The 23,764-nt window shown below is 39.2% G+C and overlaps 1 protein-coding gene across 1 annotated transcript in view; it reads left to right on the forward strand.

Moving 5' to 3' along the window:
- Positions 1-20,693, forward strand: part of MFAP3L (microfibril associated protein 3 like) — a 36,047-nt gene extending 15,354 nt beyond the window's left edge. The window contains exons 2-3 of the mRNA XM_016148209.2: positions 5,749-6,174; positions 18,833-20,693. Of these exons, the coding sequence (XP_016003695.2) occupies positions 5,880-6,174; positions 18,833-19,764 (1,227 nt within the window). The 5' untranslated portion in view covers positions 5,749-5,879 and the 3' untranslated portion in view covers positions 19,765-20,693. The remainder of the gene's footprint in view (positions 1-5,748; positions 6,175-18,832) is intronic.
- Positions 20,694-23,764: the final 3,071 nt, after the last annotated feature.

Consider the following 23,764-nt stretch of genomic DNA (forward strand, 5'->3'; position numbering starts at 1 on the left):
TTATGCACAAGTGAAAACAGTGGTATTCTTGGTAGATGTTATGACAAAATACACTTGTGTAACTATAAAATTATTCATCATAGTTAATGGGGAAATGCCAGCGTGAACACTGCCAAGAGAAAACAATAACGTATATTCATTTAGTTCAAAACACCCTTTAATAAGAGGCCCTTTTCCTCTCAACTCTAGAAATATATGGTCAATAGTTATGTTTTATTATAGGAAGAGAAACAAAAAATAATACTCAACAAAGCATATTTTTAACATTTTTAGGTAAAATACAATTGTTGAGGTAAAGAAGGAACCTAGTTAAAGAAATGATATGGGATGTTTGCTAAATATTTTCTCTTTTGTTTTATTTATAGAAAATAAAGTATTCTGTGAAAGTTTTCCCAAAGGCCATGAGCAAACACATGAAGCTTAACAATTTATCCATTGTAGCTTTTGCTAAACCCTGGTTTTGGAATCTGTGGCCTTTGTTCTCGTATTTTGAAGGACTCCATTTTAGGCTGCTAGATTATAGTATTTGTGGTTTGTTCTTTAGTGGCTAAAATGTCTTTCACAATATTATATAGTGTTACTAACTGAACTTTTCATAATGCGGTATGTAAAATCTGACAAGCTGAACAAGTGCATTTGTAGACTACTTCCCAATGTCCAAAATGACATGATATCTTTATGTTCTTCTGGGATCTCATTGCGAGTTTGCTCTTATACAGTTGCCACCAGATTCCACCTAAGTATGGCTTTGTATGGCAGGTGCATAAGCATTGCGGTGGGCACCCAACATTAAGGAAATTCTGCAGAACTCTATGCCAGAGTTCCCGCCATCAAGGAACTCTCCTTGTAACTGAGAAGAAGTTTCCTCAAGACAAAATTGAGACAAGTGCAAGGTCATATGCCAGGGAGGAGTGTTGGAAGTTTGATACAAGCTGCAAGTGCCATGGGAAGATTAGGACTGGGGTCTCTGAGCTATAGAATTCATGAGAAGGGAAAGATGGAACTGGGAGTGGGTGCTGGGTATCACCCAGACTGGCAGTGGACCTGCATACCCACCACCCTAAGCTTATACCACCTGCAGAACATACTGAGATTGTCTGTCTCTCTCTCTCCCTGTTAGACTATTAGTGGCCATGGCCTATGGCTGATTGAGTTTTATAAGACTCCCACCCAACCCCCAAACCCCTAGAAGTGTGCCAAGCACATAATAAATATTTTCTTTAAAAATACGAATCAAAAGGGTATGATGTGAAATATAGTGGATTCTTACTAAAAGTGATTAATTCATTAGTGTTAATCAATTTGAAAATGCTTCAGCGAGTTTTAAAATAAAAACGCATTGATACAACCTATAAATTGTGCATTATGCTTTCTGTACCTCAGCAACTTTTTAAAATGGAAAGGATGAGCGTGAGAATGGGGAGAGGGAGGAATGAGCTTGCTGACATTCCTGCATTCAAGCGAAAATCTCTTTCTCTGTACATCTTAAGGTCTCTAAGGGAACGAGATGCAGTTTCAGAACAGTTGCTATGTTTCTAGCCCAAAGTGCCTACTGACATTATTAAAATATAATAGAACAGCAGTATCTCTTTCTCTTTATTCTCGCTAGCACAATGTGTTCTGAAAGTGTAACACCGGTGTGGCTGGCCTTTGTTTGAAAACAGCTCTTGAGTTATGCATTTTAAAGCTTTTTGACCTTCCATGTGTTGCATTCTCCCTAATTATGAAAAATTTTACAGTACATTTGTTACAGTATATTTATTACACATATTTATTAGAATCTATCCCACTTTGTCTTATCTCTGATGCTCTTCCTGGACAGTCAGGTGTCTGCTCTGTCCTAGGCCTCGGGGTCAAGATGAATGACCGTAGCTACTGCCCTCAAGATGCTCACTGCAGCGTCTGGCTCACAAGGCAACTCCCACGTTTTCAGAGTTGAGTCCTTGCAAAAGAACCCAGTGCTGAAATCATTTGTAATGACTTCTGTGGGTGGGATGCCAGTTAATAATGTATCAAACAAAACCAAAAACAAGGCATGTCTTTTAAATGATACAAGGTAAAATAAAAATCAATTTTAGAAACACAATTTCAATAAAGGATGCTTCAAACATTCTGTTAATAATTCATGATTATCAAGCCCAGTACTATATAAATGCTTTATGTATATTTGATCTTGAATCATTATAATCGTACTTGGTAACTACTTGGCCAGAAACACACGGCCAATACAGGTGGTTATGTCCAGGATCCTGGCTCAGTCTATCTAAAATCTGAGACCATGCTTATAACAACCATTGTGTATTGAACAGAACAGCTTTACAACTTCTCCATTGAAAGGAAACCACACGTTTGGCCAAGAAAAGAGAAACATTTACAAAGTCATAGCAGGGTGTCTGTCATGCCCTTGCAGCCTGTACTATCTCCCTTCGCCACACAATTCCTGCTGGGGCAGTACACACTGGCCTTCCTTGGGCAGGAAGGCACTCTGGTCTAGGGCGGAGTGTGAAAGTCTACGACACTAAAAAAAAAACTCTTATCTTTCCCACTGAACAAACCTATGGCCTGAGGCTAATTTTCCACACACCACCTCTCCCCACCACCCACCACTTTCATTTTATTGTCTTCAGAATTAGAATCATAATTTATGCCTTTAGAGAGAGATTTATTCAGCAATTCAAGTATCAGGGACAACTTCAGACACTGCAAATACAAAGGTAGATGAGGCAGTAAATAACCACAGTATGGTCAGTGTGGTATTGGCATAAGGATAGACATAAACGTTCATGGAACAGAATAAAGAGCTTAGAACTAGATTCATTGTTTTTGACAAGAAGGCAAAATAATCCATTGGAGAAAGGACAGTTTTCTTACAAACAGTGCTGAAACCACTGGATATCCATATTGGGGGAGAAAAATGAACCTCAATCCATACCTCATGCCATAAACAAAAATAACTGGAATGTATCAATGTAAAACCTATAACCAGAAAGGAACACAAGGGAACTTTTGGTGGTGATGGAAGTGTTTTATATCTTATTGATTATGGCAGTTACATGAGAGTATAAATTAGTCAAAACCCATTAAAATGTATCCCTAAAATGGGTATGTATTTTGTTTGTAAATTATACCACAGTAAAATTGATTTTTAAAAGGAAACCATATTCTGTCATTCCCTTGTTTAAAATTTTCCAGTGACTGTCAGATAAAAATCTAAACATTTTACTCTGCTTTGCAAAGCCCTATGTTCTCTGGGCCTGTCTATTTCTCTGACCCATCTTGTAGCACTCTGTTGCTTTTAATGTTTCTTCTTCCTGAAAAGCTCTCCTCCCAGGTTTAGGCATGGCTGATTCCTAAAGAGCCCCAGCTCAGGGGCCACCTCCTCAGTGAAGTTTTTCAGCATTGCCTAACTCATCATTCAGGTGCATCATTGTGTGTTTTTCAAAGCATGCATCATTAGCTGAAATTCTTATTTATGTGGTATTTGTTTGCTTTTCTCCATGAGTATGTAACCTCTATGTAACAGGAAAGATGTCTTCTCTACTCTTCTATCTCAAGGACCTAGAATAGTGCCTGCCTAATATTAGATTCCGCATTGTAGAATGGTTATAGGGATTGGACTGGGAACTGGGGAAATACTGGAGGCAGGCAGATCGTGTACATGGCTACCATATCATTTCAGCTAAGAATATAGGGTGGCCTGACCTGAGGCTCAGTCAGAGAAGATGGAAAGGATGGAATAATCCAAACAACATTTAAGAGGTGGAATCAACAACATAGAGTTACTGATGTTCTGAGGGTGTGAGGGCCATTGTCAAATGTAGGATTAATACCCATGCACATCTGCCAGATGGTGCTGCCCTGAACTGCAATGAGAGATCTGGGAAATGCAGCACATTTAGCAAATATGATGAGTTTAGTTTGGGAATATTAATTTTGAGTTATCTTCAGAACAAACATTCTGGCAAAGATGTCCAGTAGACAGTTAGTAATACAAGTCTAAACCTCAGGAAAGGGTCAGGACTAAGGATGTAGATTTGAGAGTTATTAGGTCGGAGGTGGTAATAAAGGCATAGGAATGGAACCATAAGAAGAGCTGCAGGTAAAAAGAGAAGAGGGCCAACGATGAAACTCTGGGGGTTAACTAACGTTTAAGGACTGAGAAAAAGGAACTAGTAAAGAATAACGGGAGCAGTGAGGAGAAGCAGTGTGGGAACCATGGAAAGAGAGAGTTTTGAGAAAGAACAGTTAAGAGTGGCAGTTCCCACAGAGATTTGGCAAGAGAAAGACACAAAATTTGGCAACTAGGAGTGACTGGTGACTAGAGTGAGAGCTGTTTCAATAAAGAACGGGCAAAATATACAATGGGATAATTTGAAGTAAATGGCAAGGGAGGACTTTAGGATAAAATGCAGGATTCTTTTTAAAAGGTGGAGAAATGGGAATTCACACCTGCGAGTCTTAGTAGGAGAAAGGTGATTTTTGAGAAAAGTAAAAAAAAAAAAATATCACTGGGCTAAGGTGCTTGATTTGAAAGCTGAAGACATTTATAACATCATGAAAAGCAAATACTGAACCAACCAAGCCCTGATAACCAGTTTGCCAAATGTCACCAAAAGCCCAGCTAGCATTAGAGACGATTCCTTTATTTTGGCAATAACATGGTTGTATGATTTTCTCAGTAGTGCTCCAGCCTCCTGGGTGTAGCAGCTAGGACAAGTGATTGGCTTGATCAAAACTGTATACTGACAGTGTTGTAGCTGAGGATAAGGGGTGAGGATTTTGGGTCTAGACTGAGAGAATTGGAGCATGCAGGTTGCGGTGAGGGTGTGGGGTGGGGAAGGAGAAACAGACCTAGAAAAATAGAAAGGCTAGAAAGTCTAGTGAGAGGAGTAAGAGATCCGAAGGCATGGTAGGGTACAGTTAAAGAGGGTTATTTAGAAACTTCAAAATTTCTTGGAACTTTAGAATTTAGAATTTGGAGAGATGAAAGGTCTAGAATGTGGCCATATGACTTGTGGATGAAACAGGATAGCGATGCAGGTGAAGAGTAGATCTTTGGACATGGAAATGCAGCCACCCACAATGTCACCCCATACAGACTGATGTTGCCCAGCCTCTGGAAGGCAGATGAAGATCGAAACGAGGGCATTCTGTGAGTGATCAGGAGACAGTAGATAACAGTTACATGAAGCAGAGAGAGCTGGATGGCCTGGAGCTCAGCGGAGTGCGGGTAGATGCATGAAAGCAGAAGGAAGGAGTATCCTGGAAGCCGTAATGCAGTTAGGAGAATGCTAGACCGATTCTGACGGAGCTCTTCCCAATGCTGGCAGAGCTGTGACCACTGAAATAAACAACAAGTCATGTTCACAGGAAGATATAAGGTTAAGGAACACCCCAGGTGAACAATCAGATCATCCACTTTCAACTCAGGTGATAGTGTAGAAAGTGACTTTGTTATCCCGAAGGAAAGAGGCTTGAATCAGTTTTTTAACTCTCTGAACCAATGTCATATAAATTTAACATAAGAAATATATTATTGTTCCAACCAAGAACTATATGTTTCAATAGCAAAAATAACAAAATTATTTATGATTTTTGTAAAAATATAATACTTGGAACATGTTCTGAATTTGTGTGTTGTTTAAAATTTATGTGGGTTTGTATTTTAACAGGGTTTCTAACATTTCATAAATAATATATTTAAAGTGTGGATGCTAATATTTATGTATGTACATTTTTTTTTAACAGGTTGTTAACCAAGAACCACCTCTATGGATCCAAGACAAGTTTGTCCCATGGCCAGCTCTGAACAGCGTGTTGTCCAATAGACAATTCCATTGGCAAACCATCTCTGTTGCCTTACAGAGCAAGCAAAGAAGATGGATCGGTTGAAGAGCCATCTGCCTGTGTGCTTTCTACCTTCTGTGCCCTTTTTAATTCTAGTATCCACTCTAGCGACCGCTAAGAGTGTGACTAACAGCACTTTAAATGGCACTGACATGGTCTTGGGCTCTGTGCCCGTAATCATTGCCAGAATTGACCATATCATAGTCAAGGAAGGGAACAGTGCCTTGATTAATTGTAGTGTTTATGGCATCCCTAACCCACAGTTCAAGTGGTATAATTCCGTTGGCAAGATGCTGAAAGAAGACGACAGTGAGGAGAGAGGAGCAGGTAGGCTTGAAACTTGTGTCAACTGTCATAAAATAGAAACATGGAATATGGAGCCAGCACCTTAAATGTTAGTTGTTCTTATTCAAGTCATTTAAAGATCTCATTTTGTCATCTTTTTCTGAGGCAAGAGAGTAAAATATATATCCTTAAGGATTCAAAGCAGTAATTAATTCATTTTTTTTCTTTGGCTCAGAAGAAAAAGAGCAAACATTAAAATCTTTTGAAAGGCCTCTTGGCATGTTGTACTTTAATGCATACAAATTTTATAGGGGCGCATGTAAAATGGATTTTCCCATAAGTATATGTTCCATTTATAAAGGAGTTTTATTTCATTTCACGGAACTGGCTCAAAGAAACAATATAGCACTTGTTTATCATTAAACGTCAGTTTAATCCATGGACTGTGGATTTAAAGACCACGCTTCTGAAGAGAAGTCTCTGTGCAAACTCTCACACACCAGCCAGAGATCACTCTGTGTTCCGGGAGACTAGGCTGAAATTCAGGACTGTCTGTTGCAGCTGAGGCTGAGAGGGAGGGAGAATGAAATAGCAAGAAATAACATGTGGCGATAGGGGAATGCTTGGTTTTTAATGAATGAGTTTCTGGCCAAGAAGTGTGAATCACCTACCTAAGTACCAAGTTTGCGTCAGGAAAAATTCCAACCAGAGAGAGGATTGATTGGGTCATTGGGAATCAGTACATTTCCTGTCTTAGACGTGAGAAGTAATTATCTGAAAACCCAAGCCTGATCCAACTGCCCAGAAGGAATTAATGTATTTTCCTAAGCATTGACTGTGAGATGCAGTAGGGGATGGGGGAGCTGGGGAGTAAAAAGACCACTGTTCCAAAGTAGCAGCTGATGAGTCTCTGTCCCCCTTTCATTCATACCACGCTTCCCATTCCACAGCCCTTTAACCAATGAACGATCTCCGATCTCCAGAAGAGTTTCTACTCTAAGAAAGCCTACATTTCTAAATCCCTTTCCCTTGTTTTATCCTAATTGTTCTGAAAAAGGAGAGAAGCTATTGCTTTATGTCTCATTAGGAGCTGAGTGATGGGGTTTTCTTGCAATTACATACTTCTGGTTCACAGCTGTGCCCCTAATAGCTAAGGCTGCTAGAAGTCTAACTCCCTGGGATCAGGGTTTCACTGTCATGCTCTCACTCCCATTGCTTTTGGCCAGCCATTCAAGGATGTATAGCATAATAAAGCTGTTTTCCTTTGATGAAGAAAAAATTATATATTATATATGTTTGTTTAACCTAGAAGAGTGGAACTCTTTCCCTACCAAGTAAAATTATGGGACCACAGAATTTTTAAATTAGAAGAAACCTCAGAGACAATGTAGTCTGAATTCTTCTTTTACTCAGATTTTCCCTAGGTCCTGTTCCTATTAAGTGGATGTGACTAAAACCTTCACTACTAACAATGGAGAGATGAAACAACACCATCCCAAGCCCACAGTTGGTTTCCATTCTTAGTGTTCCTTCCTCCCAGGCTATAAGTGAAAGGGAAGTGACATCACACTTGTAAAGGAGGCAGTAACCATGGTAACATACATACACTCAGGTCCCTGTAATTCATCAGGTCTTTCTGCAGGGCTGGGCCGCTTCGAGCCACATCCAGGTGACTGAATTGAGGACAGCAAGGACTCAGACCTGAATCTACCTTTCACATGGACCCTGGAGCAAAGGTTATCCCCAGACATTAAAAAGTTGGCACTGAGGCACTAAAGCCCTGAGTTCAAGAGAGGAAGAAAATCATGGGAACAGCATGGTATTAGGGCCTGAATTTCAGTAGCAGCATCTTGAGTGCTGTCCTGAAGTAGTAGTTCCTTACTGCTTCAAAGAGATCATATGATGCCTTAATTGAAAAGATCCTTGTAACTATGAACCCAGTCTTGGCAAGCAGACTCTGTGTCTTGCCTTCTTTATCTGTGCATTGAGAGGTTGAACTGGAAGGGTTTTATTCAGCTCAATAGTCTTTTGTTTTGCGGGTGCTCAGGTGGTCTATAGTAGCAGCCTGTCAGTGACTCCTGAACCAATAGTAGCCAGTCGAAAGCCTTTGGCACAGCAAACTGTTCCATCAGAACTCAGCACTGTCATGTCTGTAGCAGTAGCTTTGCTGATATATCAGTTAGCTGTTTTTAAATCTCATAAGGAAGATGCACTGTATATTTTTTAAAAGAACTCATGATACTAGTACTTGATGTTCCAACTCGGCTTTATTACAATGCATAATTATAGTAATTTCAGAACATAAGTAACGCGGGGTAATATTCAAAACACTGTACCTAACAACCAAGCAAAATATAGGAAATAGTAGAAATGAAACTATTCATCATAAAATATTAAAATTTTAGTCCAAGAATGGCCTATTAGAGGACCCATAGCCTATAACACTTCATTTCTAATGAAGAAAATGACTGTATTATAGCATAAACATAGATTTCAGTTTTCAGGATGATAGGCTAGAAGTTTAAATGAAACAGTATTTCATTTTTAATTCAACAATGAGGTGATTGAATATAGCATGAAAAATGATGTTAATATCCTGGAACATTGCTCAGATTCAGTAGACTGCTGTTAAAACCAAACTAACAAAAAGAATGTAATTTTCATTAATACACAACCACTACCATTGATTAAGCCCCTGTACCAAGTTACATATATTTTTTCTAATCCTTACATTAAGCATGATGGTTAGGTATTATTATTCCTCATGTTTATAGATGAAAAAAAACGGGTGAATGGAGAGGATATTACACAACCAGAGTGCAGCCAAGCTGGTATTTATTCTCCCTCTGTACCCAACCAGCATCTGCTTATCCTTCAGGTCTCAGTAGGTGAAAAGTGTTGGAGTGTCTAACCCAGACTGAGCAAATGAGAGAAGCCCTCCTGGACGGAAAAGGTATTTATAACCACCACCGTCACAGTTCAACAGTGTTAGGATGTGTGCTGTAACATGTGTACGTGTGGTATGCACACACAGAGGTATTCAGAATCATCTGGTGAGTTGCTGCAGGAGCACACTACCCTTTACTTTGTGATTAGCCTGGAAAGGAACAATTTCATTCCTTGTTTATGCTGAAAAAGTGAGATAGCTGTTATTCACGCCAGCCCTGCTGGTCCTAGAGAGAATGGGGCTATTTCCTGTCATTGGCGGGGGCAGCAGCTGCTTTGGTTTCCTTCCCTGGTGCTTTTCACTTCAATTCCACAGGCTCGGGAGAGACCAATGTGTAATCTATTTCTGGAGAAAGCCTTTTTTTGGTCATTCACCAAAGAACATGTTTGGGGTGTGCACCAACCATGTTACAAAAATAACTCAGAATTCGAATAATATGAACAGCCACAAATGGCCATGAATATGCTGGTTTCAATTTTCCTGGTGCAAGAGTTAAGTAGAAACACATAGTTGTTAGAAAGTATTAAGAAAAAGTCCCAGTTATTTCAGGTTCTAATTATCGAGTATATTTTTGCCATGGCTTCTTACTCTGATTTGAACCCATTTAAATACACATTAGCATCTTTATCAGATGATATATAACAGGCATTTCGAGAAAATCAGCTGTTATAGACCTTTGGAAACATGTCTGGCTTGTTAGCAATTAAGTTTAAAATCTTCCTTAAAGAAAAGTTTTAGACTTTTCTGTAGATTTGTTTTCAGTCGTCCTGAAGCATTCTGTCACCATAAGTAAAGAATTATCTTTGAAAATAAACAGGCACAGAGTACTCTGAACTGAACTGCACAAAGATCACAATTGTCACAACGGCTACTCTCGCTTTGCAAAATTCATCATTATATTTTGCGTTTGGTTTATATCACTCTATTGTTTTTATCTCTCTACTTTTCAGATTTTTAAAAATAGACTACGAATTGTCTTTTCATTACTTTTGAAAAGGACAACAACAAACTATATCAGCCAAGTTTTCAGATGTTGTGTATCACCTACCTACTTATTATATATGTGGAAAGAGTTCAGTTTCCACAGCATTAAATATAAATTATCCTTGGCCTCTAAGATCAGCATTAAGTAGTATGTTAACTTATGAAAACGTCATTCTGAATTCCTCTTTTAACATTAAATATTTGAGATAAAATCAACTTATCAAAAGGCATTAAACAAAATACATGTAATTATGAGTATATTATTGGAAATTCAGAAGCCCCTCATGATATTCTTTCTTTGAGCAAGTTTCTCAACTTTTCTGAGCCACAGTTTTCTTATCTGTAAAATAGAGATAATTCTTTTAACTACCAGGTGAGGTTGTGAGTCTTAAATAAACGATTGTGTATTAAATGCTTATAGTATAGTATCTGGAACACACTAAGCTGTCACTATATGGCAACTGCTGTGATTGGTAATATTGTCCTATATCATCTCAAGCACAGATTCCAAGTGTTGAAATCTCTGTTTCATAATACAGTGTGTTTTGTAAGGAAAGGAAATCATTTTCTGGGTAATTTCTTATTCTCTATCTCAATTTTTCGACCTTTAAAAAAAAAAAAACACATTCAGTAAACACACACAAAAAAATTATATCCCTTAAATGGTATTTGAAATTTCAAAATAGTATGTGCTAGGATAACAGGTTTGGGATCCTCTTTACCACCGAGGCTTCCCCTTTCCTAGCACGTATATCGCTTTCGTGTACAAAGGGCCCGCTGATGTCCACTATGCTTCTGTCTCTGAAAAGGCAGTGTATGTGGAAATTACAAAGTATATTATACATAGGATGACCTTTACATTTGCCTAACCCAGTGGTTCTCGGCTAAGGTCTGTTTTTCCCCTAGGATACCGTTGGCATAGTCTGGAGAATTTGGTTGTCATTACTGAGGGCGTGGAGGAGAAGGAAGGGGGAGAATATGCTCCTGGCATCCAGCAGTTAGAATCCTTAAGGGATGCTCTTAAATGTCCTATGGGATAGATCCCTATGAAGAATGATCCAGCACACAATGCCAGTAGTTCCCAAATTTAGAAACCCTAGTCTAACCCAAAGAAGCACTCCTCAGCTAACTAAAGAATCATTGCAAAGTAGATTGTTAAGTCAGTTGTTGAACTCATAATGTATTTTTCCATAAAGTGGCTTAATTTATGGTACTTTGGTCCATTTTCCAAATGGAGTTATATTAAAGGCCAACCTGGTAACTAACTACCATTTATAGTGTTTCTTTGATGAGTTGTGTTCCATTTGGGCTGTGAGCCCAGGATGCTTTACTTTTCGCCATTAAAAAACCCTCCCAGAACCACCTCAGATAAGAATGACAGCTGAGATTCGCAGAATGGAAGCTATTTATATGAACCCAGTGTAAGGTGCTCTTGATTTGAAGACCACCTACAGCTACTGTCAGCAAAGACTATTACTAGTCCACATGGAATTAAGAGTGCTTGGCACTTTTTAAAAAATCAAGATTACTAGATTAAATTAGCTGGAGTGTCAGATGTTTCCTTTACCAGGAGATGATACTTTCAAACCGCTTTTAAACAGAGCAGACGCGCAGGCTCTCAACAGCACTGTCCTGCCATCCCACCCTCCCGAGCTGAAAGCTGGGCCAAACCTGGATTAGCCCGGGCTACCTTGGAAGCACGTGATCTAGGAAATAGCTTGTTAGAGCTGTCCTAGTACTCTTGAAGAGGTCCCTTGGGTGGTTTGGGGAGGGAGAGCACAAGAGCCCTTGCAGCTTGTAGTGTTTATAACCTGACTGCAGCCACTTCAAGGAGATGTCATCTGCTGCAAGAGCCCTGTAACAGGTGTGGCTATGCAGTGCTAAATTTATTTTCAATTATGTTTTGTAAAACAAAACAAAACAAAAACAAAACAAAAAAACAAACAAAAAAAAAACGTGGCTCTCTTTAGTAGCCTATATTTCACATATTGGAAAATAACCGCCACCTTTATAGCCATAAACCGATATGTGCATTTTGTTCTTCTTTGAAGATCGTCAATACAATGTGATACTCATTCAAATGAATGCTGTATTTCATTTATGTTTGCATAAACATTCACTGGCACTCTTCATCACCTAAAAATGTTTTAATCTTCTCGTAACATTCGCTGGGAATATAGACAAACCACACCCCAGTTTCTTTACACAGCCACAGAAAGGTACCTCAAAGGAAAAAGAAGTCCTTCTAATAAGTAAACTGAGGGAAATTAGCATTTGGGTATCATGTCAATTTTTAATTCTCCATGATCCTTGGGAAAAGCTGGAAAGATTTAGGGTTTCAGTAGACATGGTGTTCAGGGAAAGGCTGTAATCACCGTATTTTTGTAGGCTGTGCTCTCACTTTCCTCATGGGTCTTCGGTCCCAGAAAGTGTCAGTGCAGCTCTTTTCTCTACAGCAATAATTGGTCAGAAGTTGTTTGTATGAGCCACAGTTCTGATCTGGTGCCATGTATTAGTTTCACATTGAGTCACAAAAACCCGTATACCATAGGATTTCTTGACCTTTGCAGGTTTAACTGTAGCCATACGATGCTGTTGCTCTACTTCTCCAATTGGTGACTCGTCTACCTGACACTATCCTACCAACATGATGTAGTGCTGTCTTGAGGGACTTCCCCCTCCGTGTGTGTATGTTCCATGGTGAGCGCAGTGGCCATCTTCCTTCGGGATGGGATTGAGGCTATGGCTTCTTTCAGAGGATGTTGGCAGGGGAAGAAAGCTCTAGAGCTATGTCCGTGGAGAGAAAAAACTATTCTGGAAAGAAATTTTTTTCATTACCTTGATTTTCTTACATTCTTTAATATTTGTATAGTCTGTGTAGACTTGCCTGACTTGAAGAATTTCACGAAGTCTAAAAGTAGGTCATAGATGGCATTCATTTTAAATTTTGAGATTTGTCCAAATCAACCTTCCAAAGGTTTTACATACCCACCCCCCTTTTATTCGGCACTCTGAAAGGTGAAAAGGTTATGTTTTTAAAAATTAATCCCTTTAAATTTAATTATAATTTAATCATTAGTGATTTTGTACACTTAGACACCATTTACATTTCTTTTTTCTGTGTTTTGTACATTCATACCATTTCTCCATTTTTTCCTTTTGGGTTGTTTGTTTTGATTTGTAGGAGTTCTTTATGTTTTATTGATATTAAGCATTTGTCTGTCAAATATTCTAGAATTTTCTCTCACATTGTCATTTGCTTTTACTCTAGTATGACTTATAGTGTAAAAAAAGTTTAATTTTGGAGTAGTCAATCCATCAATGTTTTCCTTTACAGTTTCCAAGATTCCTGAAATGCCTTCCTATTCCAAGGTTATAAAAATGTTTTAACATCCTCTGTTTTATACTTTGTTTTACATTTAGATCATCAGAGTACTTGGAATTTATAATTTATGTTTACATGTCACATAAAGTCTGAATTTAACACTATTTTCTTTCAAATGAGTAGTCAATTATCTCAACATTCTTTCCTCAATGACTTGAAATGACATCTTCTTTCTTTTTTAAATTCTCACACTTCCCGGCATCTACTTCTGGACTTTCAGGGTCTCTCTACTGATTTAATCAGGGATCAGAGGCTTTCTCAGAGAATAAGGTGAGATGCGAAGGTGGCGTCTTGATTGGGCTAATAATGTGGGAGGTAGGGGGCTTGGAGTGGGCAGGGAGGAGACCTTTCCTGGAGGTCCTGAGGCACCTTGAGGTATGAAACAGGCAGGTCTGTCAGGAGGCAAGTCCTGTGAAATGAGAAGCTCCTGTTCTCCCTCCAGGATAGATAGGTCAAGCTCTTGAACATTCTGACCCTGCCATCCTCTCCAGCCTTGTCTCTGCCCTACCCCTTCTTGATTTTAAAAATGGTGTGACGGCTGCAGCAGCATACAGTAGGCTTCTTCCTTTGCTCATATGCTCCCCCTCACACATCATCCCCCTCCGACCTTAAAGGTCCTTTCTTTTTACTCCAATTCTTCTTCCTGCCTGCACCATCCTTTCTGCCCTGGAGAGTACCTCACACACCTTTCTAGGAAGCCTGTCCTCGCTGTTCCCTTCTCCGCCCCACTGCCCTGCACCAGCGCATTTGCCACACGACCCCCTAGTTGTTTGTTGGAGTCTGAGTCCTCCTTTGGGCTGGATGGTTTTCATAGTCAGGGATCATCTTTGTATTTGCACGGTCTAGTGTGGAACCTGGTATATAGACAATTTATTCAATAATATTTGTTGACAGAATGCATGAACAAGATAAAAAAGGATCGCTGCCCTTCTAAAAATGTCAGCTTTGTTGTGCAGCATAGCACGCACTGCGGTACAGCTAAGCAATAACATCTGTTAGCTTTTCTCTTCGCAAAGGAGAGACTGTCATCACAACACTTCTATTCACGCATGGGAGATTTTCACGTGTGATTCTTGTGCCTGGAGTATCTTGGGGAAGACGGTGACAGATTCCTGAGCAAACTCTAGTCTCCAGTAGGGATGCAGCAGACCTCCTCCTGCTGCATGTTTCAGTGTTTTAGCCTGAAGCTTTTAGGTGTCTGTCACCTTACAGGACCAGAGTGAAGAGAGAGGGAGTGGGGGCGGGCAGAGGGCACTCCAAAGGGGGAGCCATAATCTGAGCAAGGCACAGGACCTAAGTGAACTGCCATTGAGAGCATTAGGGAAATGTTTAACATGTAACCCTTTGTGTCATATTCAAAATGGAATGTTTAAACATCTGCCTCTCTCATTTCTTTCAATAACATTGCATGTAGAACTAACTTAGCATTATCTGCTGACATTTTAGGTTTTTATTTGTGCTAAAGTGATGCAGCTTAATGAAAACACATCATCTTGACATTCCTACTCAATTATAGCGTAAAATATATGGGAATAGCACTGTGTGTACCCACTTCATGTGTGCAGCACTGAAGGTTTCCTGTGGCAGTCACTGTGGGAGTTTTTATTTAACTTTCTGACAGCTGAAGTCAGGACCCTTCCGGAATGAGTCTCTGGGTCGGGTATTTATAGACTAAGGTGAATGATGATGTACAGCACAGAAAATGTTCTGAAGATGATCCCAGGTGGACAGACAGGTACTATGTGGAGATTCTTTATGATCCTGGCCCAAAGCTAATGTGGGAAGACCCCCGGAATGAAATTTGTGCCATCTTCATAGTTTTCAGGCTGCATATGCTGTTAGAATATGCAGACATTTTTATCACTAATCAAAGGTCAAGCTGAGGCTGAGAGGAAATATTTGGTTCCTGGGAAGGAATGAATGTATCAACCTTTATAAAAGAAGCAAACAACATAGGTTTGCTTCATCTCCCTGAAGTCAGAATCTTTGTTCTCCTGACATTATAGTCCTTAGATGTGTGTGTGTCTGTGTTTGTGTGTGTGTGTATGTGTGTGCGTGCGCACATGTGTGTTCGCATCCAAAGACTTGCTTTGTGATATGATAATAGAATGTTTAATCCAGGTCACACACTATTTTTCCCATATAATACCTGCGAGGAAGCCTTAGTATCATTAATATTACCTTAATCCATAAAATAAATATGATATTTGTTTCAAGAGGAATCTAGCAAAGGACTGAAAACTGGAGAGATGTCTTGGTGTCTTTGTGTTAGAGTGGAAACAGGAAATTCCTGGCAGAGAGAGATGTGATCTCAATTATTTAACTAGAGTATTGTTGCTCAGACTATAGGTGATAACCTAAGTGTTTTACATGATAACATTCATTTTTGTCATAGTTTATAGCTAAGCAAATATAGTCACTTTACAGATACACAGCTGGGGTTCAGACTTCAAGGACAAACTAAATAATGGTTGGATAAAGTATGTAAAAGCTGTTAGTCTAAAGACCTGCTGTCCTGGTCTAAGAAGCAAAATATGCTCCTAAGTAAGATTTATCTGCTGAACATCTTACAATTTTCCCCTAAACAAGCCACAGGTGTCACCTAATAAGGTTGTGTTTGACTCCAAACTATGCCTCTTTTCACAATGTGACAAGAAACTTCTGAAATGTCTAAGCCGTAATCTGAATTGAATTACTTGGGTCCAAGATAGATAAAAACATGTCAATGGGCAATTACAAATATGCCTAAAATAACTGTACAATTTGAATTTAGAAATATTTTTAAATAGTCAGTAGAGAAAAGCATTGGTATGCTGTAACTAATATGTGTTTTTTTCTGTAACAATTAGAATACAGTTTATCACTAAAATAATTGCATAGGTTTGAGGAGAAGACTGTTTATATGGCCATCAGATGCGATGCCCGCCTTCTTAGTTTACTGTTCTTTGTTGCTTTTGTTCTGCATCCAGGTTCAGGCTACTCTATCCTTGTATTTATAGATAATTCTTCCACAAGAGGAATAGCAGTGGGGGGCGGGAGGGCGGGGTTAGGAGAAGAATAAATTGATCCTAATCATTCTCGTATAAATAACCTCATCTTCTCACCCTCTTCCACTTTATTTCCTGTTATATTTTCCAACAAAGGAAAGAAGGTAAACATGAGAAACTTCTATGAGTATAGTCTATAATTCTCTGGAAACCCAAAACCCTCCATATCTATAATAAGCTTTTAATAGTCTGTAAATTTCTGGAAACCCGATTCCTTCCATATCTATAATAAACTTTCAATCAACTAGAGATTTTTCCCTGTGCCTGCTGTTATCTACTTTTATGAAACATGCAGATTTTAAGAAAATAAATTGATCATGATCATTTTTCTTGCTTCTGATTATTATATATTTGGATAAATCTACATCTGAAGCATCAAAATTCAGGTTCAGGAAATGAAAGGTATATAAGACTTGCCTCTGCCCCACTGGAATGAGAGAAAATTCCACAGACTAGGTAGGTTCTAGGTTTGCTAATTCATGCACATTCGCAAAGACTGAAAATTCACTATATTTTATAAACCAGTGTTTTCTACTCTTGGAGAAAATACACTGGCTGAATTGTTTAAAAAAAAGAAGAGAGAAAGAAGGAAGGGAGGGAGGGAGGGAGGAAGGGAGGAAGGAAGGAAGGAAGGAAGGGAGGGAGGGAGGGAGGGAGGGAGGAAGGGAGGGAGGAAAGTAAAAAGAAAGAAAGAAATGAAAAGAGAAGAGAGGAAAAAAAGAAAAAGGGAGAAAGAGGGGAAAAAGGAAAAGAAAAAGGTTACTCAGGGACACCAGGAACCACTCTTCACAGATGTTCTTTCAGAAAGCAAATGTGACAGCGTCTACTAGAGGCATCCTGCCAGATTCACCACAGCTAGGAAGTAGGAGGGACTATAGGCGCTGTGCCCCCGAAGGCACCTTACTGCTCCATCTAACTTTCTTAAAGGTTTTTTCAAACTTGGAATATAGTCACCATACTATAGCAGAAGATGCTGGAATAAAGAAGGCCCTCTCTGGCCTCATTCCTCAGTCCCTTGAGACCCTGTTCACGTACGTGTTCACAAGCTTCTAAAAAAGGAACATTTTGCTTGTTGCTTTGGGGGAAATATCATACTTTTAATTAGAATTAAAAGTCACTGCCAGAAAGGAAGAAAGAAGTAAAAATGCAATGCAATAATAGATACTTAAAAGGAAACTGCATGTTAATGCCCCTTGGGAGAGGTTCCTCTAGTTGGCTTTGGGAACTGAAGGGCATTAATGGATAAAGCTCAGCCTGCTCGGCTCCTCAGAACTCCCAAGAGGCCTGACCTGGACTCTCCTTTCTCCATAGGACAGTGTAGGCTCTTGAGTCTGAGCCATTCTGAAATCCTTTTCCGAAAGGTTCAGACTCAAGACCCAGAAGCCAAATCTAGTATCATGTTGCCCAAGGGTCCACTGACCTGGAAGAACACAGGCAGACTAAAAATCCAAACTAAAACAGTTTCGCTTGATTCAGAGCCTCCTTCCTTGGGCAGCACTAGGTCCCTTCCAGCCCAGGGAGGGTAGGAAGAATTGCTCTTATCACCATGCATTTTCTGTCGTGTGATGCTTATTTTCAGTTTGGTGTGTCTGTAATTTATTTGCAAGTCTAATACAAATTGTTATTAATTTATACCCAGTCTCTGAATCTTTACATTGTTAGCTTATAACTTTAGTATAGATAATTCATTGTAGATTCTCAAAATTAATGAGATAATTATGTTTTAATTAACTGAGGTCATACAAGGATAATTTCAATCTCAAATACAAGAAACCCAGGTAAACAATTATAATTTAACTGATTTCCTCCAGATTTCATTTTGAGCCTCAACTATTTTATATTCCGCGCAGCATTAAGCTCCCCCAGTGAACATATATTTAATAGAGTCGTGCTCACAGGCAGTTTAGAAAATCAGATGCTACAGTTAAGGAATTCTCTATTAAGAACACAGTATTTTCTGGATTGTTTACTTTTCTTATTTTTCGCAAGGATGTGGAATTACACAGTATGGCTTGGTGATTAAGAGTACGGCCTCTTGAACTTGAGTTCATCTTCTAGCTTGACTGCTTCTAAACTGTGCCCTTGGGAAGGTGCTTTAATCTAACTGTGCCTCAGTTTTCTGATGCTATAAAGTGAGGCTAGTATTAATACCTACCCCACAGAGTTGTTGTGAAGATTAAATGAGTTCATACATGTCACTGTCTGGTACATAGTAAATGTTCACTGTCTTGGTCGTTAGTAGTAGCAGATGTTTTTAGTAGTATGCAAGTCTGTAGTCACTTCAGTGGGAACTGTATGTCCTTTTTTGAATTTTTTTTCTCTTCTCCCTTCTGACAGGAAAATGGCAGATGCACGAGAGCGGCCTCCTGAACATCACCAAGGTATCTTTTTCAGACCGAGGTAAATACACGTGTGTTGCTTCTAATATCTATGGCACTGTGAACAACACAGTGACCCTGAGAGTCATCTTCACCTCTGGAGACATGGGTGTCTACTACATGGTCGTCTGCCTAGTGGCCTTCACTATCGTCATGGTCCTCAACATCACCCGCCTGTGCATGATGAGCAGCCACCTGAAGAAGACCGAGAAAGCCATCAACGAGTTCTTTAGGACAGAAGGGGCAGAGAAGCTGCAAAAGGCATTTGAGATTGCCAAGCGGATCCCTATCATCACCTCAGCCAAAACTCTAGAGCTCGCCAAAGTGACCCAGTTCAAAACCATGGAGTTTGCCCGCTACATTGAAGAGCTTGCCAGGAGTGTGCCTCTGCCTCCTCTCATTATGAACTGCAGAACTATCATGGAGGAGATCATGGAAGTGGTTGGGCTGGAGGAACAGGGGCAGAACTTTGTGCGGCACACTCCAGAAGGCCAGGAGGCCACAGACAGGGACGAGGTGTACACGATCCCCAACTCCCTGAAGCGAAGCGACTCCCCCACCGCCGACTCAGATGCCTCGTCGCTGCACGAACAGCCTCAGCAGATTGCCATCAAGGTGTCCGTTCATCCACAGTCCAAAAAAGATCATGCAGATGACCAAGAGGAGGGACAGTTTGAAGTCAAAGATGAAGAGGAGACAGAACCATCAGCTGAACGTTCTCTAGAAACAGCAGAGCCTTCTACAGATGTAACATCCACGGAGCTAACGTCTGAAGAGCCCACACCTGTTGAGGTATCAGATAGAGTCCTGCCGCCAGCTCACCTGGAAACTACCGAGCCAGCAGTGGCGCATGACAGAAACACCTGCATTATTTATGAAAGCCATGTCTAATATCAACTCCGAAAAGCTATGCATATCAAGAAAATCAGGGGCTGCTCCTTGCAGTCCAGTTGTAGTACGCACTTGCCACTAAGCCTTACCAGGAGACTCTCATCCCTTAGGTAGGAGTGATGCCATTTTAAAAGGGGAAACACCTGTGTGCATTTTGTGACTGGGATTTCCCCGATAGAAAAAGATGCGGGAAACATCAGGGTGCAGAACTGATAATATTGGACAGAAGGTATCTGTCCATGTGATGCAAATTTTAGAGGCGCTTCCCTGCCGAATACCTTAATTGATGATGGTGACCTTTTGACAAATAGTACACTACTGTAAGACAAATTCTGAGTTTAAGAGCCCTGTCCAGTGCACACTGCATTGCTTTTCCTTTAAGAAATTATAGGTCTGCTACAACAGCAAATGGACGTAAATGGGTTTGTTGCACTTTCTTCTCAGTTTTTATTCCTTTCACTGTTCCTTTACATTGGAGTAGTTGTTGTTAAATTAATATTAATTGCTCTTTCTGGTTTAGTCGTCTTTGCCACTTTGTCCTTATATTCCCCTAGAACATTTACCTCAGAGGCTTTGTTATCAGTCACCAGTACCAGGGCTGATATCCACAGGTTATTTGTAATGTTCCAAAGTAGTTATTAGGCTCCTTATTTTTGTCATTTCCCAGGCCTATTTTCATACATTACTTTTTTGTTTCCAATGAAGCTGCTATTGTGAAACTGAGAAAAACTTTGCCCAGGAATAGCACTTTAATAGCTAAATAAAAATGTGTTTACCTATCCAATTCTGAGAGCATTTTGGTAAGCTCAACCAAGGTATAGGGAGAGACTGTCAAAGGTTGAATATACCCCTACTACCCATGAAAATTGCTGCTTTTACGTTTAAGTAACATCATCCTCCAAAGACAGACTGATTATTTATCTGGAAAATTTATTGCTTCTAAAGATAGAGGCATTTGATGAATCCCTGTAGGTTGTAGAATATTGGTTTCCCAGAAGGGCTTGCAGAAACCATATGCCATCAGGTGACTCAAACAATTGATTTGGGACAACAAATATAAAGATCTGTGAAGTCATGTAACCAGGTCCACTTTTGTGCACTTGCTTTTAAGAACTGCATGGCTAAGCCATTGGTCCTATTGAAGGGGAGAGTGAAAGGTTAGAATAATAGTATAGGAAAATATACCATCAAATTGCATTCCAAAATTATTGGATTTTTTTTTTTTTTTTAGTCTCACAAGAAAGTAGTTATATGCAAGACAGAATGATGTTATGGATAAAAGGCAAAATTAGTCATCCAGAGGCCAACAACTTATCTGACTGTGCCAATACCAGCTACCTGGCTTTGGGTAAGTCTGAGTCTCAGTATCCTTATCTGTCAGAGGAGGAAGATTAGGTGAGCTCTGAGCACCATTTGCATGGTCTCACTCTCTTACAGAACCAAACCAATATCCTCATCCTTGTTCTTTTTCACAATTACTTTGAAGATTTTTTGTTATCTCTGGATTCACCAAACATTTTTTTATGCTGTATTACTTACTCAAATAAAAAAAGGATCAGTTTGGAAAAATCATAGCATTTTAGCAAGCTTTGGATCTTCTCCTCCACTAAAATCATTAGAACCACTTCTACAGTTTAGACTTAATCACAGTAAAAATGAGTGGTTTTATTTCATTTTCACTTAGGACCAGGGAAGACACTAAACTTAAAGTAGTTAGAAGGGTCATGGTCACGTCAAGTGATGGGGTCGTGATGCCGGAGGTTAGTTACATGGGCCACGATGGTAATGAGAGAGTAGACCCAGATGTTAGTCTTCACTCTGTCACTATCTGGATAAGTGACCTTGGACAACTCCTTTCCCCATTCTGGGGTTTAATCTTTTTTATCTGCAAAATATGGGGGTTGTACTTGATGGGTCACAAGATCCCTTCTAGCTCAGACATTTACAGTTTTATGTAAAGTTTGTAGTCTCTCATGAAGGCCCCCATTGCAAGAGACAAGCAATATAGGGAACAAAAAAGGGTACATGAGATTGGAGGTTTTTGTTATCCAAACTTAACAGCAAATATACCTGGCTCTATAGCTGAGGGTAGTGGGTTTGACTTAGAAATGGCCTTGAAAGGTTTTCTTATTCATAGACAACTGGTGTGGAAGGCAATCTGAAAGATGTGGAGTTTGACCCAACATCTCTTGGTCAGGAAGGAACTGTTGGCATCTAAGTAGAGGTGTTTTAAAGAAATTTGTAATGAGCAATCAAGAAAAACCATGACTCCTGTTTGGGCTCTGTGGACTTAGATTTTATATATTTGGGTTGCAGAAAAGTTTTATCTCCAACATTTAGAATATAAACATTTTCTACTACTTATAGAGGTCAGCAAATTCTTACCATGCATCTATATGCCCACAACAACAACAGAGACATAAGCTGATTTTATGTGAACTTCTTCCCATTCTGTTCAGTTTTCATTCTACCCAAACCCATATTCAGATTTCTACATGGAAATTATAGGAGAAGAAATCGTCTGTTCCATCTAGACATTGATTAAGGGTAAAAAAGTTTTAAAAGGCCAGATTTTTTATGAAGCAGGAGCAAAAATGTATGACCAAAGAATGTTTCCATTTTGGTTTTAGCTTCCTTAGACTGGGGAGATTATACAGATTTTCAAAGCTTTCCTCCTCTTTAAAGCATCAACAAGCTCTTGATATAATAATAACCAACCTAAAAGGAAATTTGCTTACAATGGAGATTTCTCCTTCCAGAAATTCTACACTCATCCTATTCATCCTGCAGTTACTTTATGAAATGAGAATGGCTCTCCTGCTAGAATATGAAATGTAGACGACCTCATGACTTTCACCTAATTTTCAAAGATAAATCTAACTCTTCAGCGACATAGAAATTTATAGAAGTATGCCTGTGTGTGTGTACATGTGTGCATACACACATGTCAGACTCATTTCGACAGTTTTAAAAGCTTAAGACTAAATCCCGAGCCATGTCCTTTGGCTCTTATGTTATCATTCTCAAAATCAATTTCTGGTTTCTGGGTCATCTGTTCATATCTCTAGCAATTTTTTTTCTTGAAATTCTGAAAATAATTCAGACATGCGTGCATATTTAATTCACTTAGATGATCTGTAAACTTGGATGGTATTTATTCTAAATGGAAAAAATTTTTATACTGAAAATCTATGTAATTTATAATGGTTTTGTTTAATATATTATATTTTCATATCTTTAGGGCACATCTATTCTCATCTTTTGGTATATCATACTTAACAAAAAGAAATACTAATACTTGACTAAAATCTCTAGGAACCAAATGTGATACATAACATATAGAATTCACTCTAAAAATATCTGAATGTTCTCACCCATCCCAAGTGTTACTGTGCTGTGTCATTATGTCCAGAATGATTTGTTTCAGATGCTAATGAACATTCCTGTTTTTCAAAACTAAGGCCGTGAGGCCTGACATTCTACACAATGGATTCTGGAATTCTATTTTTCTTCTTTTTTTTACCGTTTGCTTCATTTTTTTAACTATGTTGTTTAAGCTTCCCTTTAAAGGGCAAGTGGTGAGATAAGAAAACAACTTGGATGGAAAGGCTGGCTATGTAAATTATTTAATGGACTAATAACATGTTTTAAATCTAATGCTTGGATTGTTATTTATTGGTGATCTAGGGTCTGCTCACTTCTTTAGCACATGAAGAAAATGTGAGGCACAAAGAACATTTGCATGTGTTTGTACAGGCACACTCTCAATGTAGTACATCCAACATAAATCAGTTTAACAAGAGAAACGGCAATCCCAACCACCACGGAGGAACGGTTTGAAAAGGCAAATCAAACACCTTTTGTTTGCAGATTGAAGTGTGGTATCAGTGCTGAAACTCTTAACTGGCAGCCTATGTGGTTCTGTTAGCGGGGTTTCCTCTCAGTGTTACGTTTGGTAAGCAAATGGAGCATTTAACTTATCTTTCAGATACTCTTTTAT

This window comes from Rousettus aegyptiacus, unplaced genomic scaffold (genome assembly GCF_014176215.1).
Source record: "Rousettus aegyptiacus isolate mRouAeg1 unplaced genomic scaffold, mRouAeg1.p scaffold_m13_p_16, whole genome shotgun sequence".
In the NCBI taxonomy this organism is placed as follows: Eukaryota; Metazoa; Chordata; class Mammalia; order Chiroptera; family Pteropodidae; genus Rousettus; species Rousettus aegyptiacus.